At 37.2% G+C, this 26300-nt stretch overlaps 1 protein-coding gene across 2 annotated transcripts in view; it reads left to right on the forward strand.

The window, feature by feature from the left end:
* The window catches only part of USP32 (ubiquitin specific peptidase 32), a 213328-nt gene that overhangs the window by 146480 nt on the left and 40548 nt on the right, over positions 1-26300 (forward strand). For both annotated transcript variants that reach the window (XM_032429128.1, XM_032429129.1), the window contains exons 11-15: positions 820-881; positions 10968-11070; positions 23262-23457; positions 25393-25568; positions 26102-26242. In XM_032429128.1, coding sequence (XP_032285019.1) covers positions 820-881; positions 10968-11070; positions 23262-23457; positions 25393-25568; positions 26102-26242 — 678 coding nt within the window. The remainder of the gene's footprint in view (positions 1-819; positions 882-10967; positions 11071-23261; positions 23458-25392; positions 25569-26101; positions 26243-26300) is intronic.

Below are 26300 nucleotides of genomic sequence, written 5' to 3' on the forward strand. Positions count from 1 at the left end.
CTCAAAAGGTAAACAAAACTGTAAACAGATATTGAACTCTGATTAATGTTGGCCATGCTGATGTATTTATAAAAAGCTGTACTAATGTCTGTAATTTACTTTGAAATGCATCCAAAAATTAAGATGGATTGATGGATGAATTAAGGGATAGATAGATGCAAGTATAATAAAATGTTAATGTTAGAATCTAGGTAATGGGTATAATGTGTTCAGTGTAAAATTCTTTCAACTTTTCTGTATTTTTGAAATTTTTCATGAGAAAATGTTGAAAAAAATTACATCTTTTGTGATGATATTTAGAGAAGGCAAGTAAGTTAAGGAGGAAATGAGTCTTAAAAAGCATATTTAACATTAGTGACAATAATTTTTCTTTTTGAACTATTTAAACTAAAATGCCACCCATATCTTTTGTCTCCTATAGCCTCTTCATCTCCCCTCACCTTCCTCCCCAAGTGCCATGATATGCTGTTCAGATTTCAGGAATGAAAATAATATTCTCTGCATGGTTCTTTTCTTTCTTCTTTTCTGGCTCTGTCTCTCTCTTGCCCACCCTCCCTCCCTCCCTTCCTTTCTTATCTCACACAGAGATTTGGAAGTTGGCCTCTATTGAAATGGTTTGTTTAAAATAAAAACAAACAAACAGCTAAAGTTTAAAGTTCAAAGTTGTTCAAGTGAATCATTGATAACTCATCAGTTGAAAGCTATTGCTAATTCAGATTCCCATCTACAAAGTGGAACTCATGCAGAGAATGTGAAATACTATACAGTCCAGTCATTGGCACCAGTCAATGAAGTTTGATTTACCACTTTTTTCTCTAGGTATGTCACATAGTTCTGGGGTTAAGACCAGCTACTCCAGAAGAAGAAGGACAAATTATTAGGTAAGTTTATAGTTTCAATCTGTGTATTTTTCATTATATAGTTGAAATTTCTGACACCTGAAATATATTGTTAATAAGTAACAGCATGTCCCATTTTAATACAGTCATTACAGTGACACCTTGTTTCTCCAAATTAATTTCATGTTGAAATATTTTTGTTAAAGTAATTTCCTAACCAAGGGATTGGATTAATTTAGAAATCAGATTCTCATTAGCATTAAAATTGCATTGAGTACTGAATTTATTATTTTTTGAAATAAGACATTTTATACAAAAGATAAAAGGTAGCAATTTTTCCTTACTACAAAACAATTCATGTTTATTGTAGAACAATTATAAAGTAGAGCTAAACAAAAAGAAGCAAAAAAATGCCCATCACCTCTGTATTTACAGGTAATTGCTGTTGACATTTTTTTCAGCATTATTGAGGTATAATTGACATCTAATATTGTAAGATATTTTTTTTTTTTTTAAAGATTTTATTTATTTATTTGAGAGAGAGAGAATGAGAGACAGAGAGCATGAGAGGGAGGAGGGTCAGAGGGAGAAGCAGACTCCCTGCTGAGCAGGGAGCCCGATGTGGGACTCGATCCCGGGACTCCAGGATCATGACCTGAGCCGAAGGCAGTCGCTTAACCAACTGAGCCACCCAGGCGCCCTAATATTGTAAGATATTTAAAGCGTACAGTGTGATTTGATATATGTATCCATTGTGAAAGGATTCCCTTCATCGAATTAACACATCCATCACTAGCCCCTCACATACTTTTTTAGTGTGTGTGAGAATATTTAAGTTCTACTCTTCAGTTATACACTATAGTGTTAATCAACTGTAGTCACCATGTTGTACATTACATCTGCAGACTTGATTCATCTTATCATAAAAGTTTGTACCCTTTTTTATCACCCTTTCTCTATTTCCCCCAACCCCCAACAACCACTTTTCTACTCTCTGTTTCTGAATTAGACTTTTTTAAGATTCTACATATAAGTGCTATACCTTGCAGTATCTGCCTGTCTTTGTCTGGCTTATTTCACTTAGTATAAATTCCTTTCGTCCTCATCCATGTTGCTGTAAATGACAGGATTTCCTTCTTAAGACTAGATAATAGTTCATTGTATATATGTACCACATTTTGTTTATCCATTCATTGTTGGACACTTAGGTTGTTTTCATACCTTCACTTTTGTGAATAATCCTTCAGAGAATATGGAAGTAAAGCTATCATCTTCAAGATAATGATTTTGCTTCCTTTGGTTATATACCCAGAAGTGAGATTGCTGGATTATATGGTAGTTCTTTTTTTAAATCTCATGTGAAACCTTTTTTTTATAGTGGCTATTCCAGTTTACAGTGTACAAGGGTTCCTTTTTCTCTACATCTTTGCCAGTGTATATTATCTCTTGTGGTTTTTTTTTTTTTTTTTTTTTTTAAAGATTTTATTTATTTATTTGACAGAGAGAGACATAGCGAGAGAGGGAACACAAGCAGGGGGAGTGGGAGAGGGAGAAGCAGGTTCCCCGCAGAGCAGGGAGCCCGATGTGGGACTCGATCCCAGGACCCTGGGATCATGACCTGAGCCGAAGGCAGTCGCTTAACCAACTGAGCCACCCAGGCGCCCATCTCTTGTGTTTTTGATAATAACCATCCTGACAGGTGTGAGGTGGTACCTCATTGTGTTTTGATTTGTATTTCCCTGATGATTAGTGATGTTAAATATCTTTTCATGTAGCTGTTGGCCATTTGTATGTCTTTTTTAGAAAAATGTCTATTTTAGGTTCTTTGTTATTTTTATTCTTATTATCTTACTATTAAGTGATATGAATTTCTTATACTTTTTTTTTGATATAATCCCTTATCAGATTTGTGGTTTGCAAATATTTCCTCCCATCCCATAGATTGACTTTTCATTTTGTTGATGGTTGCACTATTGACATTTTTATATACGTATACCCATATGTTTATGCCTTTGTTGGAATTTGTAATTTTTTTTAAATAAGAAAACTTCAAAATATTGTTTTATTTTTGGCCTCCATTTTCACTGCAGATCATATCAAATGATACTTTTACATATCAGTAAAGCCTCTTATAATTTAAATGACTGGCTAATAGGCCCTTTTCATCCCCTATTTTTAATCTCTATTTTTCTTTAGTATAATTTAGTAATAAAGTCTGTATGCCTTTGGTTAGATATGTATTTAGGCAAAATTACTTGTGGTGAAATATCTTGATAATAGGCCTGCACGTTTTTATGGCTGTGATTCAATTTTTAATACATCAAGTATCCTTCATTGCTTGAGTGTTATACCATTATACTCTACATTTGTGTAGAAAGTTTCAGAAACAGGACAGAATCTCTAATAAACTTCGCTTTTAAAATAAATTCAATACATAGTTTGTTACTTATTCTTAAAAGTAGTGTGTATACAAATTTTTCAGTAGTTTTTTCTGGTGTAGGATTGCTTGATAAAAGAGAGTTTACTGAAATAGGGGTGCCTGGGTGGCTCAGTCAGTTAAGCGTCTGCTTTCAGCTCAGGTCATGATCCCAGGGTCCTGGGATCAAGTCCCATGTTGGGCTCCCTGCTCAGCGGAGAGCCTGCTTCTCCCTCTCCCTCTGCCTGCTGCTCTGCCTACTTTTGCTCTCTATCTCTCTGTCAAATAAATAAATAAAATCTTTAACCAAAAAAAAAAAAAAAGTTTACTGAAATAGAGTTGTTTGGAATACCTGAGAACAGGATTATGTAGTCAACATTTAAAGAAGAATGCCAGTTGAGGTTCAGATTAATTGAAGTAGCAAAGTATATTTTCCAGCTTTTTAAAATGGATTTTTTTTAAAAAATGGTTATTTTTTTAAAGAATGTTAAGCAAAATCCATTTTTTAAAATGTTGTTTTCATAAAAACGCTTGTCTCATGTAGTCTTTTTAATTTTCATGTTCAGAAGACTCATTCTTGTTTATAATATTCATATGTTGACAATGTTGTCTTGATTTTTTTCTGATTTTTAGCTATCATAAAATAAAATTTTAAAAAATATTTAAGTGTACAAATGAGATATTGTAAAGAAATACTGAAAGACTTTTATGTAGCTGCAGTAGCTTTTTTTTTTCTTACAATATTGCAGTCTAATTTCATCACATACTAATATCTTCTGAAGTCAGCATGACTTACCATAGATACTAAGAATGCTACTGAGATAAGCACCAGGTGATGTACGGAATTGTTGAATCACTATATTGTACACCTGAAACTAATATAACACTGTATGTTAACTAACTGATATTAAAATAAAAACTTAGGGGCGCCTGGGTGGCTCAGCCGGTTAAGCTGCTGCCTTCGGCTCAGGTCATGATCCCAGGGTCCTGGATCGAGTCCCACATCGGGCTCCCTGCTCTGCGGGGAGCCTGCTTCTCCCTCTCCCTCTGCCTGCCTCTCTGCCTACTTGTTCTCTCTCTCTCTCTATGTCAAATAAGTAAAACCTTAAAAAAATAATAATAATAAAATAAAAACTTAAAAAAAAAGAAATGTTGATTAAAAAAAAAAAAGGAGGGATGCCTGGGTGGCTCAGTCAGTTAATCATCTGCCTTCGGCTCAGGTCATGATCCAGGGTGCTGGGATCAAGTCCCACATCGGGCTCCTTGCTCAGCGGGGGACTTGCTTCTCCCTCTGCCTGCTACTCCCCCTGCTTCTGCTCTTTCTCTCTCTCTCTGTCTCACTCTCTGACAAATAAATAAAATTTAAAAAAAAAAAATTTTTTTTAAAGGAAAGCTATATAGCACAGTATATATATTTCTTGGCTTAATTATTTTGCAGATGCTTATAGCATCCCTATTTAAAAATATAATGTTGGCATAATCTCATGTTTTTATAGAACTTTATTCTACTTGCATTATTTCATCTGTTCCCTAGAATAACTGCATTAAATTAATGTCACCATCCCATTTTATAAAGGAGGAAACTGAGATTCACAGAAGTTGAGGAACTTATCAAAAATTGCATGGAAGTGGCAGAATCAAGTCTAGAACTTTTTTCATCATTGAAAACAAATGATCTGCTTTCTGTATTCCTTACTTTTATTTTTTTATTTTTTTATTTTTTAAAGATTTTATTTATTTATTTGATAGAGAGAGACACAGCAAGAGAGGGAACACAAGCAGGGGGAATGGGAGAGGGAGAAGCAGGTTTCCCGCTGAGCGGGGAGCCTGATGTAGGGCTCGATCCCAGGACCCTGGGATCATGACCTGAGCTGAAGGTAGACGCTTAACAACTGAGCCACCCAGGCTCCACTGTATTCCTTATTTTTAAATAAATCTGAATTTTAAATTCTAGATTCCAAATTGACTAATTTCATTTGTGATTTTTGAGTTTTGTTTTATTTTACCTCCATTTTCACTTCTAAAAATTCATTTGAATTTTTAGGATGATTTTTAAAAGATGAATCAGGTTGGTAAATAAGCAATGAGGTGAAAGAAATATTTGTCTCTAACATAAAGGGTCAGTAATTTGTTTCAAAATTAGTATCATGACTTCTGCTGCTCTGCCTACTTTTGCTGAGTGAAGAGCTCAGCAAATCCTCTCCCTCAGAAGCAACTGGACAAAATATAACACTGTACAAAATTGTCAGCCAGCTATTTCAGGACTCTGGAAACTGACCTAAGGTATTCAACAAGTTGAGAAGCATTTATTCAAGAAAAACTACTAAACCTTGGTAAGAATAATGGGAATCCATAGTAATTTTACCTAGGGCTGATCCCATTCCCTCCTACCCAACATGATAGTTTTACCAAGGCAGAGATGACAGGGCTGACTTGATTTGGAATAGAGCAGGGATGAATGCCTGCCTAAGAGAATTGTAACAAACAGACAGTGATCATGGTGGCAAATAGTCAAGGAACATCATTAGCTTGGGGTTGAGATACTGGTTAAGGAAAGCAACAAACTGAGATACCAGTGAAAAGTTTAACAGAGATCCAGAGAACAAGACAACCATAGTATGTATTGATAAACTTCCCCATATCACAAATGATCTGGAAGGCTGCTCATATATACAAGGCTATGCACAAGCTCAGCAGAAACCAAAGAGGGTCTTAGCTATCTATTAATTCCTGATTGAATGTAAGGCCTTGCACATGCAGAAAATAAAAACCTAGGAAGTTTTGTAACCTGCCTGAACTTTGCATCATTTCCCAAACTGAACTGATGCATCAAGAAAAAGGTGTAAGTGTCACTGGCTCAAGATGTTTCAGCACAGCCCCTCACCAGTCGTTGGCTGACCAGTAAGTTATGCTGTCCTCAAGGAAGCCAATAATGAAGAAAACTGAACAGCCTCACACTGCAGGGGAAACACTCTATAGAATTAGTCCAGGAAGTCACAAGGCAAAACACACAGGCAGTATCAGAATCCAGAGTTGGTGAAATATATTATCAAATATGTCCAGTTCTCAGTAACAGAAGATGATGAAACATGCAACAAAATAGGAAAATGTGACCTGTGGTGGTGGTGGGGACACTCATTAATAGAGGTAGCCCCAGATTGACTTAGGACACAAAGACTTCAAAGCAGTATTGTAAATGCTTTCATTACTAATGGAAGCTTTGTTTAAAGAATTAAAGGAAAGTATAATGACAGTAACTAATCAAATATGAAATATCAACAGATAGAAATTTTTAAAGTGATCTAAATGGAAATTCTGGAGTTGAAAATTATAATAAATGAAAATTCACCACAGTGACTCAGCAACAGATTGGAGGTACAGAGAAATAACCAGCAAAATAGAATATAATTAAATAGATTTTTCCAATATGAAGAACAGAGAAAATAATAATGAACAGAACCTGAGATATGTGGAACACCAGGGACAACTATATCAATACACACATAATGGAATTCCCAAAAGGAGAGAAAGGAGCAGAAAAAAATATTTGGTGAAATAATGGCCAAACCTCCTAAAATTGCTTTAAGTTGTTAATCCAAGAAGCTCAGCGAACTGCAAAGAGGTTAAAAACAGAGATCCACATCTAAACATATCACAAACTGTTCAAAGCTACAAAGAGAAGATCCTAAAAGTAGGAAGAGAAAGGTTACTCCTTCTGTAGAAGGCAACCCCAATAAGATTAACAGCTGACCATTTTTTTATAGAAATGATGGAGGTCAGTAGGCAGTGGGATGACATTCAAAGTGCTGAAGGGGGAAAAACTGTCAACCCAGAATTCTTTATCCGGCAGAACTATCCTTCAGAAATTAAGGTAATTTGAAAACATTCCTATATAAACACTATTGCTAGTAAACACATAGATACTGAAGGATTAAAATACTTAAAATACTGAAGGAACTTCTTCATGCTAAAACAAAGTGACCCCAAACAATAATTTGAACTATACAAAGAAATATAGAGCACCAGTAAACATAATTACATACTTAATAAGACAGTATAAATATGTTTTTCTGTTTCATCCTTTTAATTTAAAATACAAAATCATGAGACAATAATTTGAAAGTATGTTGTTCTTACAGCATAAAAAGATGTCATATGCATGATGATAATAATACAACCAAAAGAATAGGAAGTAGAACTATATTTGAGCAGCTTCTATAATTTACTGGAATAAATTAGTATTAATCTGAAAGAGCATGTGTTAAGCTTTATTTTGTACCTCTAGAGCAACCAGTAAGAAATAATCCCAAATATAGTTTCTTTAGAAAAATAATTAAAATGATATAGTAGGAAACAATCTACTTAACACAAAAGAAGGAAGTAAAGGAGGAATTGAAAAACAAATAAAAATACTTGAGATGAGTAGAAAACAAGTAATAAAATGGTAGGCACAAATCCATATCAATAATTACCTTAAATATAAATGGATTAAACAATTATCAAAAGCTAAAGATAGACTGGTATTTTTGGGGCACCTGGGTGGCTCAGTCGTTAAGCTTCTGCCTTCGGCTCAGGTCATGATCCCAGGGTCCTGGGATCGAGTCCCACATCGGGCTCCCTGCTCCGTGGGAAGCCTGCTTCTCCCTCTACCAGTCCTTCTACTTGTGTTCCCTCTCTTGCTATGTCTGTCTGTCAAATAAATAAATAAAATCTTTGAAAAAATAAAGATAGACTGATATTTTTAATCCAAATACTTGAGATTCAAAGACACAAATAGGTTGAAAGTAAAATGATGAAATAGATATAACCAGACACATAGTAATCATAAGAGAGCTGGAGTGGATATACCAACATTAGGAAAAAATGGCTTTTTAGGCAAAGAATTATTACAGGCAGACATTTTATAATGATAAAAGTTTTAATTCATCAGGAAGATATAAAAATTGTAAATACATGTGCATCCAGCAGCACAATACCACCCGACAACAGCAGAGTACATATTCAAGTACACATGCTATATTGTTAAGCCATGGATTATTATATTATGTCCCGTTGGCTAACTTTGGTCCAATACCTGATTTATACAGCCTGCAAGCTAGGAATGTTTTTTTTTTTTAACACTGTTTTTGTACACTGAGAACCCAAAGCCTGGCTGAGAGAAGTTAAAATCTAAAGATAGGTCAGTTGAAACTATTGAGACTGAGGAATAGAAAGAAAAAAGAATGAAGGGAAATGAACAGAGCTTACTAGACCTATGAAATAGCAGCAACCATATCGGCATACACATGATAGGAATCCCAGAAGGAGAGGAGGGAAAGTGGCAGAATATTTGAAGAAATAATGGCCCCAAACTCCCCAAATTTGACAAAAGATGTGAACCTAAACATTGAAAAAGCTCATTGAACTCCAAGAAGGATAAAACTCTTAAGTGACTCCCACCAAGACACATTATAATCAGGTGGTCAGAAGCCTAGGGACAGAGAAAATTTTAAAAGCAGCAAGAGAAAAGCTACACATACAGTAGATCCTCAATAAGATTAACAGCAAGTTTCTCATCAGAAATCTTGGAATCTAGAAAAGCAGAATGGTACTTTTATTCTATATCCCGGAAAAATATTTTTTCAAGAGTGATTTGGCTTTTAAGTTGAATTCTTGTACGTGACACTAAAAGCGTAAGCAACCAAAGAAAAAATAGATAAATTTGACTCATTAAAATTTAAAACTTCTTTTTATCGAAGGACGTTGTCAAGAAAGTAAAAAGACAACCTGCAAAATGGGAGATAATATTTGTAAATCATAGATCTGCCAGAGGTCAAGTAACCAGAATATATACAGAACTCCTACAGCTCACCAACAAAAAGAAAACTAAAAACTGGGCAAGGGACTTGAATACACATTTCTCCAGAGATGACATACAGATGGTCATCAGGCACATAAAAAGTTGCTCAAAATCATTAGTCATTAAGGAAATGCAACTCAAAACCACAATGATTCTACTTTGCATTTACTAGGATGTTTATAATTTTAAAAATGGATAATAAATTCTGTGAGGTTATGGAGAAATTGGGGCACTAATAACATCACTGGTGGAAATGTAAAATGGTGTAACTGCTATGCAAAAAAATTGGTAGTTCCTCAACTACCATGTAACCTGGCAATTCCACTTCTAGATATATACCCCAAACAGTTGAAAGCAGGAACTCAAATGTTTGTACACAAATGTTCATAGCAACACAATACACATTAGCCAGTAAGTGGAAACTGTCCAAATAGCCATCAGTGGATGAATGGATAAACAAAATGTCATATATACATACTATGGAAAATTATTCAGCCTTACGAAGGAATGGTACATGTACTCATGCATGCAACAACATGGATGAACCTTACAAATGAAAGAAGCCAAATACAGAAGTTCACATTGAATGATTTCCTTTATATGAAATATCCAGAATAGGTAAATGAATAGATACAGAAAGAATGGTGATTATCAAAGGCTTGGGGAAGGTAGTAATAGGAATTAACCGCCTAATGTATAACTACTCAGTTGGGATGTATGAGAATGTTTTGGAGAAATACACATAGCATAGAAGTGACTATTTTAAAGCATACAATTCAATGGCATTAGTACATTCAAAATATGCAACCACCACCTTATGTTATGAATTTCTCCTTCATAAAAACAGACTTTAAAATCACGATGTGATGCCACTTCACACCCACTTGAACGTTTATGATAGAAAAGATAGACAGTAACAAGCATTGCCAAGAATGTGAAAAAACTAGAACCATTATACATTACTGATGGAAATGTTAAATGGTGTGGCCACTTTGGAGAATAGCTTGCCAATTTCAAAGTATCAGATGTTAGATGGATAAACAAAATGTGGTGTATACCTACCTGTGGGATGCATTATAAATAGTTTTTGGCTCAAGTCAGTTAAGCAGCCAGGCGACTCTTGATTTTGGCTCAGGTCATGATCTCTGGGTCCTGGGATTGAGCCCTGTGTCAGGCTGTGTGCTCAGTGGGGAGTCTGCTTGAGATTCTCTCTCTACCTCTCCCTCTGCCCCTCCCCCCCACTCGTGCTCACTCTCTCTGTCTGTAAATAAATCTCTTTAAAAAATAGTATTTGGAATGGAATAACAAAGCACAAAGTAATGATATCTGCTACAACGTAGGTGAACCTCAAAAAAATGGTAAGTCAAAGAGGCCAGATGTAAAAGACCATGTGTTCTATTATTCCATTTATATGAAATGTTCAGAAAAGGGAAATTTGTAAGAGACAGAAGATAGACTAGTGGTTTCCTGGGCTGAGGGTGGTAACATGAATTGACTAAAAGTGGACACAGGATAGCTTTTGGGGGTAATGGAAATGTTCTAGAATTGGATTGTTGGATTGTGGTGATAGTTGCACATGTCGATAAATTTACCACAATCATTGAGTTATACTCTTAGTTCAGGTAAATTTTATGTTAGGTAAATTATTCCTCAATAAAACTATTTTTTAAAACATCAGGTATGAAGCTTGATAATGTTGTTAAGACTCCTGAAATTGACTTATCGGTGTTTCACTAATTGAAACTATGGCAGTCTCCCGAGTATATCTGTGTCGTGTTTTTACTTTGTAAAAATTTCTGATAACTTCTGGATGTGTGTGTGGTCATCTGTTTCATATACCATTTGATGTACTGAATTTATTTTGTATGTACAGAGGATGGTTAGAACGAGAGAGCAGGTATGGTCTGCAACCAGGACACAATTGGTTTATCATCTCCATGCAGTGGTGGCAGCAGTGGAAAGAATATGTCAAATATGTGAGTATGATTCCCCTTTATCTACATATTTCATAGAATTTTCAACTCCATCAGACTTTGTGTGACTACTGACCAGGAATAAAATGCTTCAATATAGATAAGGATTTGAAGGGGGAAGAAATGAATACCTATGTGATACTTCTACGGACTAAGCCCTGTGCTTAAACTTCCACATAAATTTCCTCCCTTGCAACAACTCTGTGAGGAAGGTAATAATGGACATGGGGGTGCATGCATATGCACCTTACGTATCTCAGTTATCCTCACAGTATCCCTGGGAGGAAGGTGGTATGAACTCATTTTACCTGTGATGAACCTGAGGCTGGCATTAAAGGTAACCTAAATACTGGGTGGAAGTTCTGGGATCAAACCTAAGGACTAACTTTTAAGCCAGTGGTGTCTCAACCACATCAATTACATTATCCTTCATTTGTTCACCTTTTTCGGCAAAATGTTGAAGACCCTTGGGTAAGAAGTATTGATTTTCTTTCTTTCTTTTAAATTTTATTGTTATGTTAATCGGCATACATCATTAGTTTTTGATGTAGTGTTCCATGATTCATTGTTTGTGCATAACACCCAGTGCTCCATGCAGAACGTGCCCTCTTTAATACCCATCACCAGGCTAACCCATCCCCCCACCCCCCTCCCCTCTAGAACCCTCAGTTTGTTTTTCAGAGTCCATCGTCTCTCATGGTTCGTCTCCTCCTCCGATTTCCCCTCCTTCATTCTTCCCCTCCTGCTATCTTCTTTTTTTTTTTTCTTAACATATATTACATTATTTGTTTCAGAGGTACAGATCTGTGATTCAACAGTCTTGCACAACTCACAGCGTTCATCATAGCACATACCCTCCCCAATGTCTATCACCCAGCCACCCCATCCCTCCCACCCCACCCCCCACTCCAGCAACCCTCAGTTTGTTTCCTGAGATTAAGAATTCCTCATATCAGTGAGGTCATATGATACATGTCTTTCTTTGATTGACTTATTTCACTCAGCATAACACCCTCCAGTTCCATCCATGTTGTTGCAAATGGCAAGATCTCATTCCTTTTGATGGCTGCATAATATTCCATTATATATATATACCACATCTCCTTTATCCAGTCATCTGTCGATGGACATCTTGGCTCTTTCCACAGTTCGGCTATTGTGGACATTGCTGCTATAAACATCGGGGTGCACGTACCCCTTCGGATCCCTACATTTGTATCTTTGGGGTAAATACCCACTAGTGCAATTGCTGGATCGTATGGTAGCTCTATTTTCAACTTTTTGAAGAACCTCCATACTATTTTCCAGAGTGGTTGCACCAGCTTGCATTCCCACCAACAGTGTAGGAGGGTTCCCCTTTTTCCACATCCCCGCCAGCATCTGTTGTTTCCTGAGAAGTATTGATTTTCTATTTTAAAAAGTTAATTTTAGGACTTACATTAGAACTCAATTTCTAAATGATAATCTGCCATTTTTCCAAATAAAGAATTCAAAGGGAAAATTCTCATTAGTGAATATTCTCATCTTACTTAGAATGGATTTTTCTTCAGAATTAAAAGATTCAGAGTAATGCCAGGAATCAAATTTCTCCGTATTTAGAGAGCCAGTTGATTAATATAGAATCCTTGTTAGTTACCAAATGATCACTAACCTGATTACTTAATTTATATTTTTTCTTTTCTTTTTTTTAAAGATTTTATTTATTTATTTGACAGAGACACAGTGAGAGAGGGAACACAAGCAGGGGGAATGGGAGAGGGAGAAGCAGGCTCCCCGCTGAGCAGGTAGCCCGATGTGGGGCTCGATCCCAGGACCCCGGGATCATGACCTGAGCAGAAGGCCAACGTTTAACGACTGAGCCACCCAGGTGCCCAACTTATATTTTTTTTCGCCTGGGTGGCTCAGTTGTTAAGCATCTGCCTTTGGCTCAGGTCATGATCCTGGGGTCCTGGGATCGAGCCCTGCATTGGGCTCCCTGCTCAGCGGGGGAGCCTGCTTCTCCCTCTCCCACTCCCCCTGCTTGTGTTCCCTCTCTCACTGTCTCTCTGTCAAATAAATAAATAAATAAATAAACATATTTTTTTTCTATAAGTCTTTTTCTGTCATTGTTTATTTATCAGAATATTGGTAGACTGTTTATATTATTGACTTCATTGTTCTGCTTGGTTCTTTTTCTATTTTGCAGAGTTTAATATTGTGTTTTCACATACAAAATACATTAATCAATGTTGTTGAAGGAGTAAAAAAGTAGGCAAATGACTTCAAATCTTGTAGGTACATGATGATAATGATGGTGATTGTTAAGTAGAAAATGAAAACATTGGGGTAAAGCATCCCAGTCTATTTTGAAATGCTTTCTGTCCTTTATGTTCTTAGATTGGCCTTAGAATGAATGGTTATTAATAATTTTACTGGCTACAGACGCAAAGTGTAACCTCGTTTTGTGTTTGTTTTTTTTTTTAAAGATTTTACTTATTTATTTGACAGAGAGAGACACAGCGAGAGAGGGAACACAGCAGGGGGAGTGGGAGAGGGAGAAGCAGGCCTCCCGCTGATCAGGGAGCCCGATGCAGGGCTTGATCCCAGGACCCTGGGATCATGACCTGAGCCGAAGGCAGATGCTTAACAACTGAGCCACCCAGGCGCCCCCTCGTTTTGTGTTTTGAAGTATTACTTTTTGTTTCCTATAGGAACACGGTAGAGGTCTTGTTCTTCACAGCACATCCCTTATAAGCAGAAGTGCACTGCCAAGAACACAAACCTGACTTGCTCTTGCCTGCCATAACCCTTCTTGCATTAAAAGAATTAGTGGAGGGTGGTAAGGGAGAGATGTGGAGGGGGAAGTCTGCACTTAAGTATCATATTCTCTCCACTGTGGCATTCTGTGTTATTGTCTAGTATGTGTCTGTCAAATGCAGACTTTAAAAAAATGAAACTGGCTGGGGGCATCTGGGTGGCTTAGTCGGTTAAGCGTCTGACTCTTGATTTCACTGGGGTCCTGGGATCAAGCCCCGTGTAGGCTTCCAGCTCAGCAGGGAGTCCTGCTTCTCTCTCTTTCCCTCTGCCCTGCTCATGCTCTCTCGCTCTCAAATAAATAAAATCTTAAAAAAAAAAAAATGCAAATCACTTTTTAAAAAAGTGACATCCTGGGCGCCTGGGTGGCTCAGTTGGTTAAGTGACTGCCTTCGGCTCAGGTCATGATCCTGGAGTCCTGGGATCGAGTCCCGCATCGGGCTCCCTGCGCAGCAGGGAGTCTGCTTCTCCCTCTGACCCTCCCCCCTCTCATGCTCTCTCTATCTCATTCTCTCTCTCAAATAAATAAATAAAGTCTTTAAAAAAAATAAATAAATAAAATAAAATAAAAAAGTGACATCCTGGGCCTTGTCTGTAAAATGAGATTAAGAACAGTTACCTCCATCACAGGAGGTTATGAAGATAAAAGGAGTTGATACATGCTAAGCGTTTTAGAACAGTGTCTGGCACATAGTAAGTACTTAATAAGTATTAGCTAATAGTCTGAGAAAACACTATAGGATAATAGTAGTGAGCTTGTACTCCCTGTGTTAGAGTCCTCGTCCTGCTACTTGTGGTATGACCTTGAACAAGTTACTTAGCCTTTCTCTGCCTCAGTTTCCTCATACAAACAACAGGGTTAATAATGATACCTATTTCAATAATGTTGTTACAAAGAATTAAATTAACATATGTGAAGCACTTAGCCCCAAGACTGGCAAGTAGGACCCTATGTAAAGTTAGAGGAAGTAATGGTAGTAATACTAGCAGTGGTTTTAGCAAAGCAGTAGCAGTAGTAATTAGTGATTTACATTTGCCTTTTCAGTATATATGGCAATTTTGGCAAATGCTTTATTTAAGAAAAATAAATTGGTGTTTTTAATGTGTTGGATAATTTCCTCTGGGCTTAGTCTGCCCACCTAATAAGGTATCAGTTAGCTTTAGTTAATGTCTCTTCATAAAATGGCATATTTGCTTATGTGAATTACTAATTGTCTGTGAGGGCAGACTGTATCTTTCAGACAGTAGCGTGCCTAAATAGAGACTAAGGGAGCAGGAAAAATAAACAATCCTTTCTCAGAAGTGGTTTGCCTCAGATATGAATGATTGACTTGAGCTTGAATATTTGATCTGCTCATGAGATCTGTTCCTTCTTTAATGAGCCAAAGTTTTTTCTACCATGTGAAATCTCCTTTTGTACAAATGTAAATGGGGAGAAATGGTGAAATCTTTTCTGTTTGTCATCATTGTATATATTTTTGTCTTCCCTCCTGTTTGAGAACTGAGGGAGCAGCTCTTACTACTCAATTACAGATTTTACTGTTTGTTATGTATTATTGGTTGTTATGTGACTTTGGAGTTAGAAAGCACTTTAAGCACTTCTCTTTTCTAAATTTACAAACAAAGCCTCTAAGGGCCCTTTAGGTTTTGTAATTGCACAGAGTTGTATTGGGCAATTACTTTATTACCTGATCTAGATTTCTAGAGTTCAGGTCTCTTGACTCCTACCTTAGTACTTTTTCCATTACCCCATACTATCTTCCATTTTTCAAAAACCAGCATTGCAGACTAATGAAATGTAAAATTGGCATAACTAGTAGTTGTTTAAGTTCTTTAATTCTTGTAGTATTCATATGTATAGAAAAAAGTAGCATCATCACTGAGAGAAGAAAGTGAATCCTGACCCTTATTTTAGAACATCATTAACCACTCATAAAACTCAAAAGAAATCATGACATGCTCAAAATAGAATTATCTTATATTAAAGTGCCACATAGCAATTTAGGAATCATTGACTCAGAGAAGGAGGAAATTTTTCACCATCAGTGAAACTTGACCTACCTAGAGACCTGTCTTCTGAAAACACAGGATAGTTGCTAATAGTTCCAGAAGCAGAAGTCAGTAAAAACAAAACAAGACTCTTTGACATTTAAGGGGAAAAATTTCCTGGAGCAACAGGAAATAACACTCAGAGCCAGTGGCTATGTATGTGACCATCATTGGTTTGTTTAACATGTAGAAGGAAAGTAGTCATAAGATTAGTCAACTGAAAATGTTGACAATTTCACTAAAAGCCAAGGGTGGAAGCAATGACCTGAAAAATAGGGCAGAGAAGGGGGAAGAAGAACCTGAGTGATGGTGACAGTTTCAGACAGTGCCTGACACTGAGAGCAGTAGATTCCTAGAATAGAAAAGCAAGCCAGACAGTGAGAAGATAGACCACTGTAGTTGGAACATTGGAAAATAAGTGAAGAAAAGCCTTTATTCTCTATCTAAAAAGGGTATCATTCACTGCGCCATGTTAAAAGTATATAGTATAGTGTGCAGTCACTGGTGAAAGCTTGCAGTCTCTGATAAGCTATTACAATTATTCTGCTGCTGAATTATTGTAAAACTCTAACAGATTTAATGCCTGGTAATATTTTTATCACCCCGTTTTCTTACCAGTGATATCTATAGATTTCATCCTAAGGACGAAGTTGTTCAGAAGAGAAATAAGAATGGTTTCATGTAAATTTTCTTTAGAAGTATAAGCTATATATGAGATTTCCAAAGCCTGGGGGCCTGGGTGGCTCCGTCGATTAAGTGCCTGCCCTCAGCTCAGGTCATAATCTGGGGTCCTGGGACCGAGCCCTGAGTTGGGCTCTCTGCTCAGCTGGGAGTCTGCTTCTCCCTCTCCCTCTGACCCTTTCCCCCTCCCCCACTTGTGCAGCTCTCTCTCTCTCTCTCTCAAATAAATAAATACATCTTTTTAAAAAAATTTTAAATACAATTCCAAATATTTCTCTTTGAAATTCTGTTAAATGTCAAACTCAGAAAAATGAAACAAGACAAAACCAGAGAGGGAGACAAACCATAAGAGACTCTTTTTTTTTTAAATTTTATTATGTTATGTTAATCACTATACATTACATCATTAGTTTTTGATGTAGTGTTCCATGATTCATTGTTTGCGTATAACACCCAGTGCTCCATTCAGTACATGCCCTCTTTAATACCCATTACCAGGCTAACCCATCCCCCCACCCTCTTCCCCTCTAGAACCCTCAGTTTGTTTCTCAGAGTCCATAGTCTCTCATGGTTCATCTCCCACTCCGATATCCCCCCTTCATTTTTCCCTTCCTGCTATCTTCTTTTTTTTTTAAACATATAACGTATTGGGGCGCCTGGGTGGCTCAGTCGTTAAGTGTCTGCCTTCGGCTCAGGTCATGATCCCAGGGTCCTGGGATCGAGCCCTGCATCGGGCTCCCTGCTCAGAGGAGAGCCTGCTTCTCCTTCTCCCACTCCTCCTGCTTGTGTTCCCTCTCTCGCTGTCTCTCTGTCAAATAAATAAATAAAATCTTTAAAAATATATATATATAATATATTATTTGTTTCAGAGGTACGGGTCTGTGATTCAACAGTCTTACACAATTCACAGCACTCACCATAGCACATACCCTCCCCAATGTCTATCATCCAGCCACCCCATCCCTCCCACCCCCCACCACTCCAGCGACCCTCAGTTTGTTTCCTGAGATTAAGAATTCCTCATATCAGTGAGATTGTATGATACATGTCTTTCTCTGATCCTCAGAAAGTTGAAAATAGAGCTACCATACGACCCAGCAATTGCAGTACTGGGTATTTACCCCAAAGATACAAATGTAGGGATCCGAAGGTGTACATGCACCCCGATGTTTATAGCAGCAATGTCCACAATAGCCAAACTATGGAAAGAGCCAAGATGTCCATCGACAGATGAATGGATAAAGAAGATGTGGTATACATAAGAGACTCTTAATCTCAGGAAACAAACTGAGGATTGCTGGAGTGCAGGGGTAGGAGGGATGGGGTGGCTGGTGATGGACATTGGGGAGGGTATCTACTCTGGTGAGCGCTGTGAATTGTGTAAGACTGATGAATCACAGACCTGTATCCCTGAAACAAATAATACATCATATGTTAATAAAAAAATTAAAAATAATAAAAAAATGTCAAACTCAGAGGAAAGCTTGAAGAAATTTTTTACTCACGTGGAATTAAAGGAGACCCAATCTTCCTCAAAATTTATTAATACATATTTTTTAAAAGTAACTTATAGTGCATAAACAAACTTAAATGGAATAGAGAATTGAATATAAATTTTATTTTATTTTATTTTATTTTATTTTTAATATTTTTATTTATTTATTTGACAGAGAGAAAGACACAGCGAGAGAGGGAACAAAAGCAGGGGGAGTGGGAGAGAGAGAAGCAGGCCTCCCGCGGAGCAGGGAGCCCAATGCGGGGCTTGATCCCAGGACCTGGAATCATGACCTGAGCCGAAGGCAGACGCTTAACGACTGAGCCACCCAGGCGCCCCTGAATATAAATTTTAAAGAGTTGCCTGTCAAGTCCACATGATAGTTATGTGGACAACATTTAAGTTCAAGAACACTTGTAGCAAAAATAAAGTGATTTTTCTGGAGGATAATGAAGTCACCTGGGAGAAGACTTTAATTTTTCAAGTTATTCTTTCAAAATGGCTATCTTATTAGTTTTACTCCATCTATATAAGAAAGAAGCAAATGACCCAAAAGTTCATTAAAATCTGAATCTTTCTAAAAAGCAAGTTCCAGAGCAAGTAGTACATTCAGTAAGAAATCAGTTACTACTATACTCTCAGTGTTTGGAGCACATTATAAAAACAAATCCTCACTAGGGCAGTGGTTATCAATTTTGACTGCGTAGTAGGATCATATAAAGGCCCTTACAAAAAAAGAAAGAAAAGAAATGCCTCTTCTGCTCCAGACCAAATAAATCAGAAAGCACAATTGAAAAAAAAAAAAAAAGATTGAATTAATATAAATAAGTCATCTTGTTTACTGAAAATTTATTTTGAAACTTAATTTAAATTGAATCCATTTTCGTTGGTATGGACTCGATATCAGAAAAGCTGTGAGACGATCAATATCACACACTGAAAGCCAAACATAGGATTAATAATATAAACTACTCAAGCCTAATTTACATTTCAGCTTCTTTGGCCATAGGTAATTTTTGTTCTGTTGTCCATACAATTTTGACTTCTTTGGTGCATAGTCTAATTTAAAATACTGATGGGGGTGCCTGGCTGGTTCAGTCGGTAGAGCATGCGACTGTTGCTCTCCGGGTCATGAGTTCAAGCCCCATGTTGGGCATAGAGCTTACTTAAAAAAATAAAATAAAATCCTAATGGCCCAAAATCCATATTTAATGTAGATTCCTAGTTTTTAGTCATTTGTGTACTATGGCCATCATATTTTGCCATATAATGCCCATAAAATTATTTGCTTAGTATGTTTATTTAAATAACTTTATCATTTTTATGTAAATAAATGTATTTTAAAAATAAACTTTATATCAGTATCTTAAATAAAAAGTCAGTGTCACACTCCAGAAATAGAAGGTCAAAATAAAAATAAATTCAGTGAAAATACCAAATTCCAGCTAAATAGTATTGCCCTTTGAAGACTAGTATTAAGGTCTGTTCTCTGTTAAAAAGAGAAATGATCAAGTGTTACATTAGCAGATCAAGTATTAGATTAGCACATTAAAAAAAAAAAAGATTAGCACATTAGTACCAAATGGGGACCCTTTCCTTGAAGTAATTAGAGGATTGAGAGAGAATTGATAGGGAATAACTTTTTCACTGTGAACTAGGTTATTTAATAACCAGAATAATCTGGTACCTTTCCCATACTTTAGGAAACTTATTGACAGAAGATGCCAACATTAGGATCTGTTATAAAGAATCCATATGCTTCTGAATGTTTGAAGTTTTAACACTTGATATTTTAAAAAATTTAATCCCAAAAGTGAATTGGTCTGTAGAAAGGAACCTAGGTTTTATTCTCATTCTTCTTGCCACTCTTTCAGTTAAAGGCACTGAAATTTCTTCAGAGCTGGCTTCTGAAGGATCTACAGATGGATAGTATTCACCTGGCTTATAGATAAAGAGGAGAAAGCATCAAATAAAATGTTGATCCAGTGTCTCTCTGGGCTAAAATTAGGGATGCTCTAATTGCATTAAAAGAAACTAAAGCCCCCACTGTGCTATTGCTATGCTTTTACTTGGAGTTCGTCTTTTAAATTGGATATTTTTCTTGGGTTGAGTCATTTGCTTTATAAGCAGTGCCTCCAGTAATCCGTTTTCTCCATAAAATGCATGTCAGTGTTTATTGAATGCCACTTGAGTTCTTCTACCCATGCTCTTGCAAATCAGATGCCTGTGGGACCTTGTTTCACTGGTAAATCCCTTTAGTCTTTCTCTTTACCCTCTCAGTTACAAATATCCTGATCTTCTAAAAACATTCATAGATAAACGTTCTCAGAATCTTATCGTTCTGTTTTTCTATCACTGAACTTAGTAGAAAATAATTCTGTGCTTAGTAGTCTCTGCTTCTGGTACTGTACAATCTCTTGATTTTTCTTCCATCATCAGATTCAGTGTCCTTCCAGATTCTTACATTGCCTATTTTGTAAATATTGTTCTCTCCTTATTCTACATACACCATGTTCTTATGCTTCAGGAAGGCTCTTGAGCTTCAAATTTTTATATTCTGCCTCTTTTTCTGTCCTGACCACAAGACTCAAGTGTCCAGGTAACTCAAACAAGAATATCCCAAAATAAGGTCATTCCCCAAATGATCCCATTAACTCATATACTTTATCTTACAAAGGTGTCAACTCCCATAAAGTCATCTACACCAGCACCTCAGCTTCTACCTGGAGTTATCTTTGCCTCTCTTTCATACACGATTAGTTGTCAAATTTTTTCACCTCCTACATATCCTTAATCCATGTTCTTCTCTCCATCTCCTTATTTCTGGATCTAGCTTTATGGTTTAGTACCTTATCATCTCTTGCCTTGAATTATTATAGGAGCCACCTTTTTTTTTTTTTTAACACTTTTATTTTTTTTTTTAAGATTTATTTATATTTATTTTAGAGAGAAAGAGACCTCGCGGGGAAGGGAGAGGCAGAGGGAAAGAGAGAGCGAATCTCAAGTAGACTCCCCGCTGAGCAAGGAGCCTGACACAGGGCCTGATCCCACAACCCCGAGATCATGACCTGAGCTGAAATCAAGAGTTGGATGCTTAACCGACTGAGCCACCCAGGCGCCCCATTATAGGAGACCTCTAACTTGTGTCTCAGTTTTCCATTTCTGCCTCTAGTCCTTTCTGTAGAGTACTTTTTGAAGTAAAAAATGGATTATACTGTTCTGTTTGAAAGCCTCTCACAGAAAAATCCTGTGAATATAATGCTAAGTGAAAGCAAAAGAAACTATATGCTGTGTTTAAAATGTAATACCTGTTTTAGAGCAACCAGAATGATAGTTCACATTTACTAAACGCCAGGCACTTTACATATGTTGCTCATGTAATCTTCACAGTAACTCTGAGATAGATACTAATATTTTCCTGATTTCTACCCATGAAGAAACTGAGGCTTAGAAATTCACTTACTGTGGGGGCACCTGGTGGCTCAAGAGTCAGTTAAGTATCTGACTCTTTTTTTTTTTTTTTTTTTTAAGATTTTACTTATTTATTTGACAGAGAGAGACAGCGAGAGAGGGAACACAAGCAGGGGGAGTGGGAGAGGGAGAAGCAGGCTTCCCGCTGAGCAGGGAGCCCGATGCTGGGCTCGATCCCAGGACCCTGGGATCATGACCTGAGCCGAAGGCAGACGCTTAATGACTGAGCCACCCAGGCGCCCCTAAGTATCTGACTCTTGATCTCAGCTCAGGTCTTGATCTCAGGGTAGTGTGTTCAATCAAGTCCTGCGTTGGGCTCCATGCTGGGTGTGGAGCCTACTTAAAAAAAAATTATTGTGAAAGTTCACATAGCTGGTAAGTCAGAGCACTGCCCTTAATTCTAACTATATACTCCACACTATTTATTTTTTATGTGTACATATATGTTTTCAGTCACAAAAAAATAAACACATCAAAATATCAACTGTAGTTAATGCTAAATGATGGGGTCATTTAGCATATTTGTGATTTTTTCTATATTTCCTACAGTGACAATGTAATCTGTAATAATAAAAAGAATAAATATTAATTTTTTAATATAAAAAAAACCTTCCATGATTTTCAGTTTTCAACAGAATAAAGCCTAAATTACCTTGTGTTCGGGGCACCTGGCTGGCTGGCTGGCTGGCTGGCTCAGTCGGTAGAACATGCGACTCTTGATCTTAGGGTCATGCTTTTAAGGTCCACATTGGATGTAGAGCTTACTTTAAAACATAATAAATAAACAGGGGCGCCTGGGTGACTCAGTTGAGTGTCCGACTGTTGATTTCAGCTCAGGTCGTGATCTCAGGGTCAGGAGGTCGAGACCCATGTTGGGCTCCACACTTGGCAGGTAGTCTGCTGAGGATTCTCTCTCCCTCTCCTTCTGCTCCTCCCCGCCCTACCCCCACCCCCTGCTTCCCTCTGCAATAATAAATAAATAAATCTTTAAAAAATAAACAGGGGCGCCTGGGTGGCCCAGTCAGTTGAGTGTCTGCCTTCAGCTCGGGTCGTGATCCCGGGGTCCTAGGATGGAGCCCCACATGGGGCTCCCTGCTCATCAGGGACCCTGCTTCTCCCTCTCCCTCTGCCTGCTGCTTTGCCTACTTGTGCTGTCTCTCTGTCTCTCTCTCAAATTAATAAAATCTTAAAAGATTAAAAAAAGATTTTTTAAAAAAATTAAATAAACACATACGTACATACATACATCACTCACTCACTTTCTGTCACAGAGTCCTTTGCAGTATGTGTTCCCAGTCTGCCTTACCAGTTTTATTTATACAAACTCTTCCCCTTGGAAAAAACTAAAATTTAGTTATACATTAAAATGTTCTTAATTGGGGCACCTGGGTGGCTCAGTCGTTAAGCATCTGCCTTTGGCTCAGGTCATGATCCCAGGGTCCTGGGATCGAGCCCAGCATCGGGCTCCCTGCTCAGCGGGAAGCCTGCTTCTCCCTCTCCCACTCCCCCTGCTTGTGTTCCCTCTCTCACTGTCTCTCTCTGTCAAAAAATAAATAAAATCTTTAAAAAAAAAAGTTCTTAATTGGCAGTAGCTAACTACAGGAGGATTAGAAGCAATAGATAATTTGGGGATTCATTTTTGAAGGCTGCTTAGTTCTTGGATTATTAAATTGTACCTTTTAATCTCTTACTTCGTGATTTTTAGGATGCCAGCCCTGTTGTAATTGAGCCATCATCTGTTCTGAATGGAGGAAAATACTCATTTGGAACAGCGGTACATTGTATGGAGCAGAGTGAAGATAGAATCGGAGGAGGCAGCCTCACTTACGTGAACACCACGGAAGAGAAATTTTCAGACAACATTTCTTCTGCATCTGAAGCCTCAGAAACTGCTGGCAGTGGTAAGTATGGCTTGTTTCCCATAAAGTTTATTGAGGGTCACTTCTTAAAGGAGTATACTTTGTCAGAAATGTGCTTCGTAGGATATAATCAGGCTTCTATTCACAGAAATAACTTTTGAATGAAATGATCAATTATAAAATTCTTGAATACATTAGTAGCTTTACAAAAAGAAACTCTTCTATGTTCTACTTCATTAATCGCTCAATTTGAAAATATGTTCACTGTTGGGGTACCTGGCTGGCTCAGTCAGTAGAACATGAAACTCTTGATCTTAGGGTTGTGGTTCAAGGCCCACATTGGGCGTGGACCTACTTAAAATAAATAAGTTCATTTGTAAAAAAAAAAAAAGAAGAAAGAGAGAAAATATTTTCACTGTTTTCATTGATTAAGGCTACTTCTCTCCATATTGCTATTAAATTATTTTGTCAATAATTTGGAAAGACAATTTTTGAGAAAAGACCGTTTTTGAGAAAATCTAAAATTCCATCTCCAAGACTTTCTCTGCCTTCATTGGATTAAATGCACCCTCATATCAGATTCTACAGACATTTCAGGCTGGAATTGGGGGATTTTTTTTTTAAACTATTGAGAAGTCCTAATGCTTCCCATAATCCCCTACAGTCTTTGGTAGGACTAAAACTAAAAACTAAAAAAACACTAAAACTCAGTGTTTCTACACATTTGGGGAAAATGCTTTGATGTTTGTGGCGTAGCTGAGTTGAGCTGATCCTTCTGCTAACAGTGGCAATGCTCTCAACCTTACTCTGTTGTTTCATCTTTGAGATCTGGCAAATTGGACAGAGCTAGCATCCTCTCTGCAGAGTTCTTTGTAGAATCTATTCCTTCTTGTTCCCCATCTGACATTACAGCGATCATTCAGCAGTCCTAGAAGTTCTGTCTCTGATGAGCTTTAACACCAAGATTATTTTTAACCCTCTCTAAGGTCCTTTTTGATACGTGCTTACTCTGATCTGTGCTATCCATAGGCTGAGCAGTGCCGCAGACGAAAGGTTTAAAGTGACTAATGGCTAGAATGTTTACGCGATTGATGGCTAGAATGGTTCGTCTGTAGTTCAGAGCTGAAAAAGCTTAAAATACCATTGAGGTTCACAACTCTTAAGTCAGCATTAATCATTTTTCTGTGTGCATTTTTCTGTTGTAACCTGGATGCCTTCCTTTGAAATAAATTTATTAGGGAAGTTCCCTCCTCTCTGGCACTCTTCTTTTAGAGTTCTTGTTTTAGCTCCTTCCCTTTGGTTTAGAGACTTCTTATGACCAATCTACTAAGAACATTTGGAATGCGTTTACAGGTGGAAAAAAAGAATTAAGGGTGACTATGTGAGATCCCAGGTATTTGGCCATACTTCTTCCTTTTCTATCAGAGGATGTATAATTCTTGTGAATTATTAGATATTTTAGGATGCTGGCCAAATGTTCATTTGGTAACTGTTGGTTTTTTGGGGGGTTTTTTGTTTGTTTGTTTGTTTAGATTTGTATTTATTTATTTTAGAAAGAGAGCATGTGAATGGGGTTGAGGGGCACCAGGGACAGGGCAAGAGGGAGAGAAAGAATCCCAAGCAGACTCCACACTGAGCTGAGCATGGAGCCAGACATGGGGCTGGATCTTACAACCCTGAGATCATGACCTGAGCTGAAATCAAGAGTCGGACACTTAACCGACTGCGCCAGTCAGGCGCCTCATTTGGTAACAGTTTTTAAAGCTTTTCTTCCACTGAGTGTTGTGCTAGGTATTGTCCAGAAGGATGACATCTATATTTCCTATCTTCTGCAGAGTTATCAGAATCTTATGCTGTAGTGACATGCCAACAGAAAAATAGCATTAATCTAATACATGGACATTGAGTTCATATCTTCAAGCCTATTTATGTATAATAACTAAAAATAAAGAGATTCCATCCTCTTTTCCCTTACAGGCTTTCTGTATTCTACCACACCAGGAGCAGATATGTGCTTTGCCCGACAACATAACACATCTGACAATAATAACCAGTGTTTGCTAGGAGCCAATGGGAATATTTTGTTGCATCTCAATCCTCAGAAACCAGGGGCTATTGATAACCAGCCACTAGTAACTCAAGAACCTGTAAAGGTAGGTGATATGACATCTATGTAAAACAATTCTCTTTCAAAAAAGTGGCAAATAAATTTCATTCTAGAGGTTTTAATGTACAGCATGACATTTGTACATTCATGGTTTGTTAAATTAACCTGTTGAAGATGGAAATCTCTGCACAGTATATTTCTGTGAGGATATTTTATGATTTAGTAATTGCATAGAAGCAGTGTAGTAATCCTTAGAAATATTCTTACTTACTAGGACAGCTACTTTGAAAATGCAGTTTTATGTGTATGTGGAATTTTTTTCCAAAATAATAATTTCTCAGCCAGTCTTATTTCCAGATGCTCTAATGATTTTTCAAATGATTTGCCTTGAGTTCTCTTTCTTAAATAATTTATTTCAAAAGTTAAAAATAAAAATCTCTTTTAGAAAATTATTTTCCAATAACATGAAACTGAGTTGTGACATATGTGTTTGTTCTCCTGTGTCTAGATTTTGTTAAAACACGAGACTGTAACACTAAAAATATTAAAAATCAACATCTGTATTCCATTCTTTCTAAGGCTACATCACTAACACTAGAAGGAGGACGATTAAAACGAACCCCACAGCTGATCCATGGAAGAGATTATGAAATGGTCCCAGAACCTGTGTGGAGAGCACTTTATCACTGGTATGGAGCAAACCTGGCTCTACCTAGACCTGTAAGTATAACCAATGGTGCTTTATATAAGGAACAGTCCTAGTTGGGTCTTCCATTAC

Source organism: Phoca vitulina, unplaced genomic scaffold, assembly GCF_004348235.1.
Source record: "Phoca vitulina isolate PV1807 unplaced genomic scaffold, GSC_HSeal_1.0 scaffold40, whole genome shotgun sequence".
In the NCBI taxonomy this organism is placed as follows: domain Eukaryota; kingdom Metazoa; phylum Chordata; class Mammalia; order Carnivora; family Phocidae; genus Phoca; species Phoca vitulina.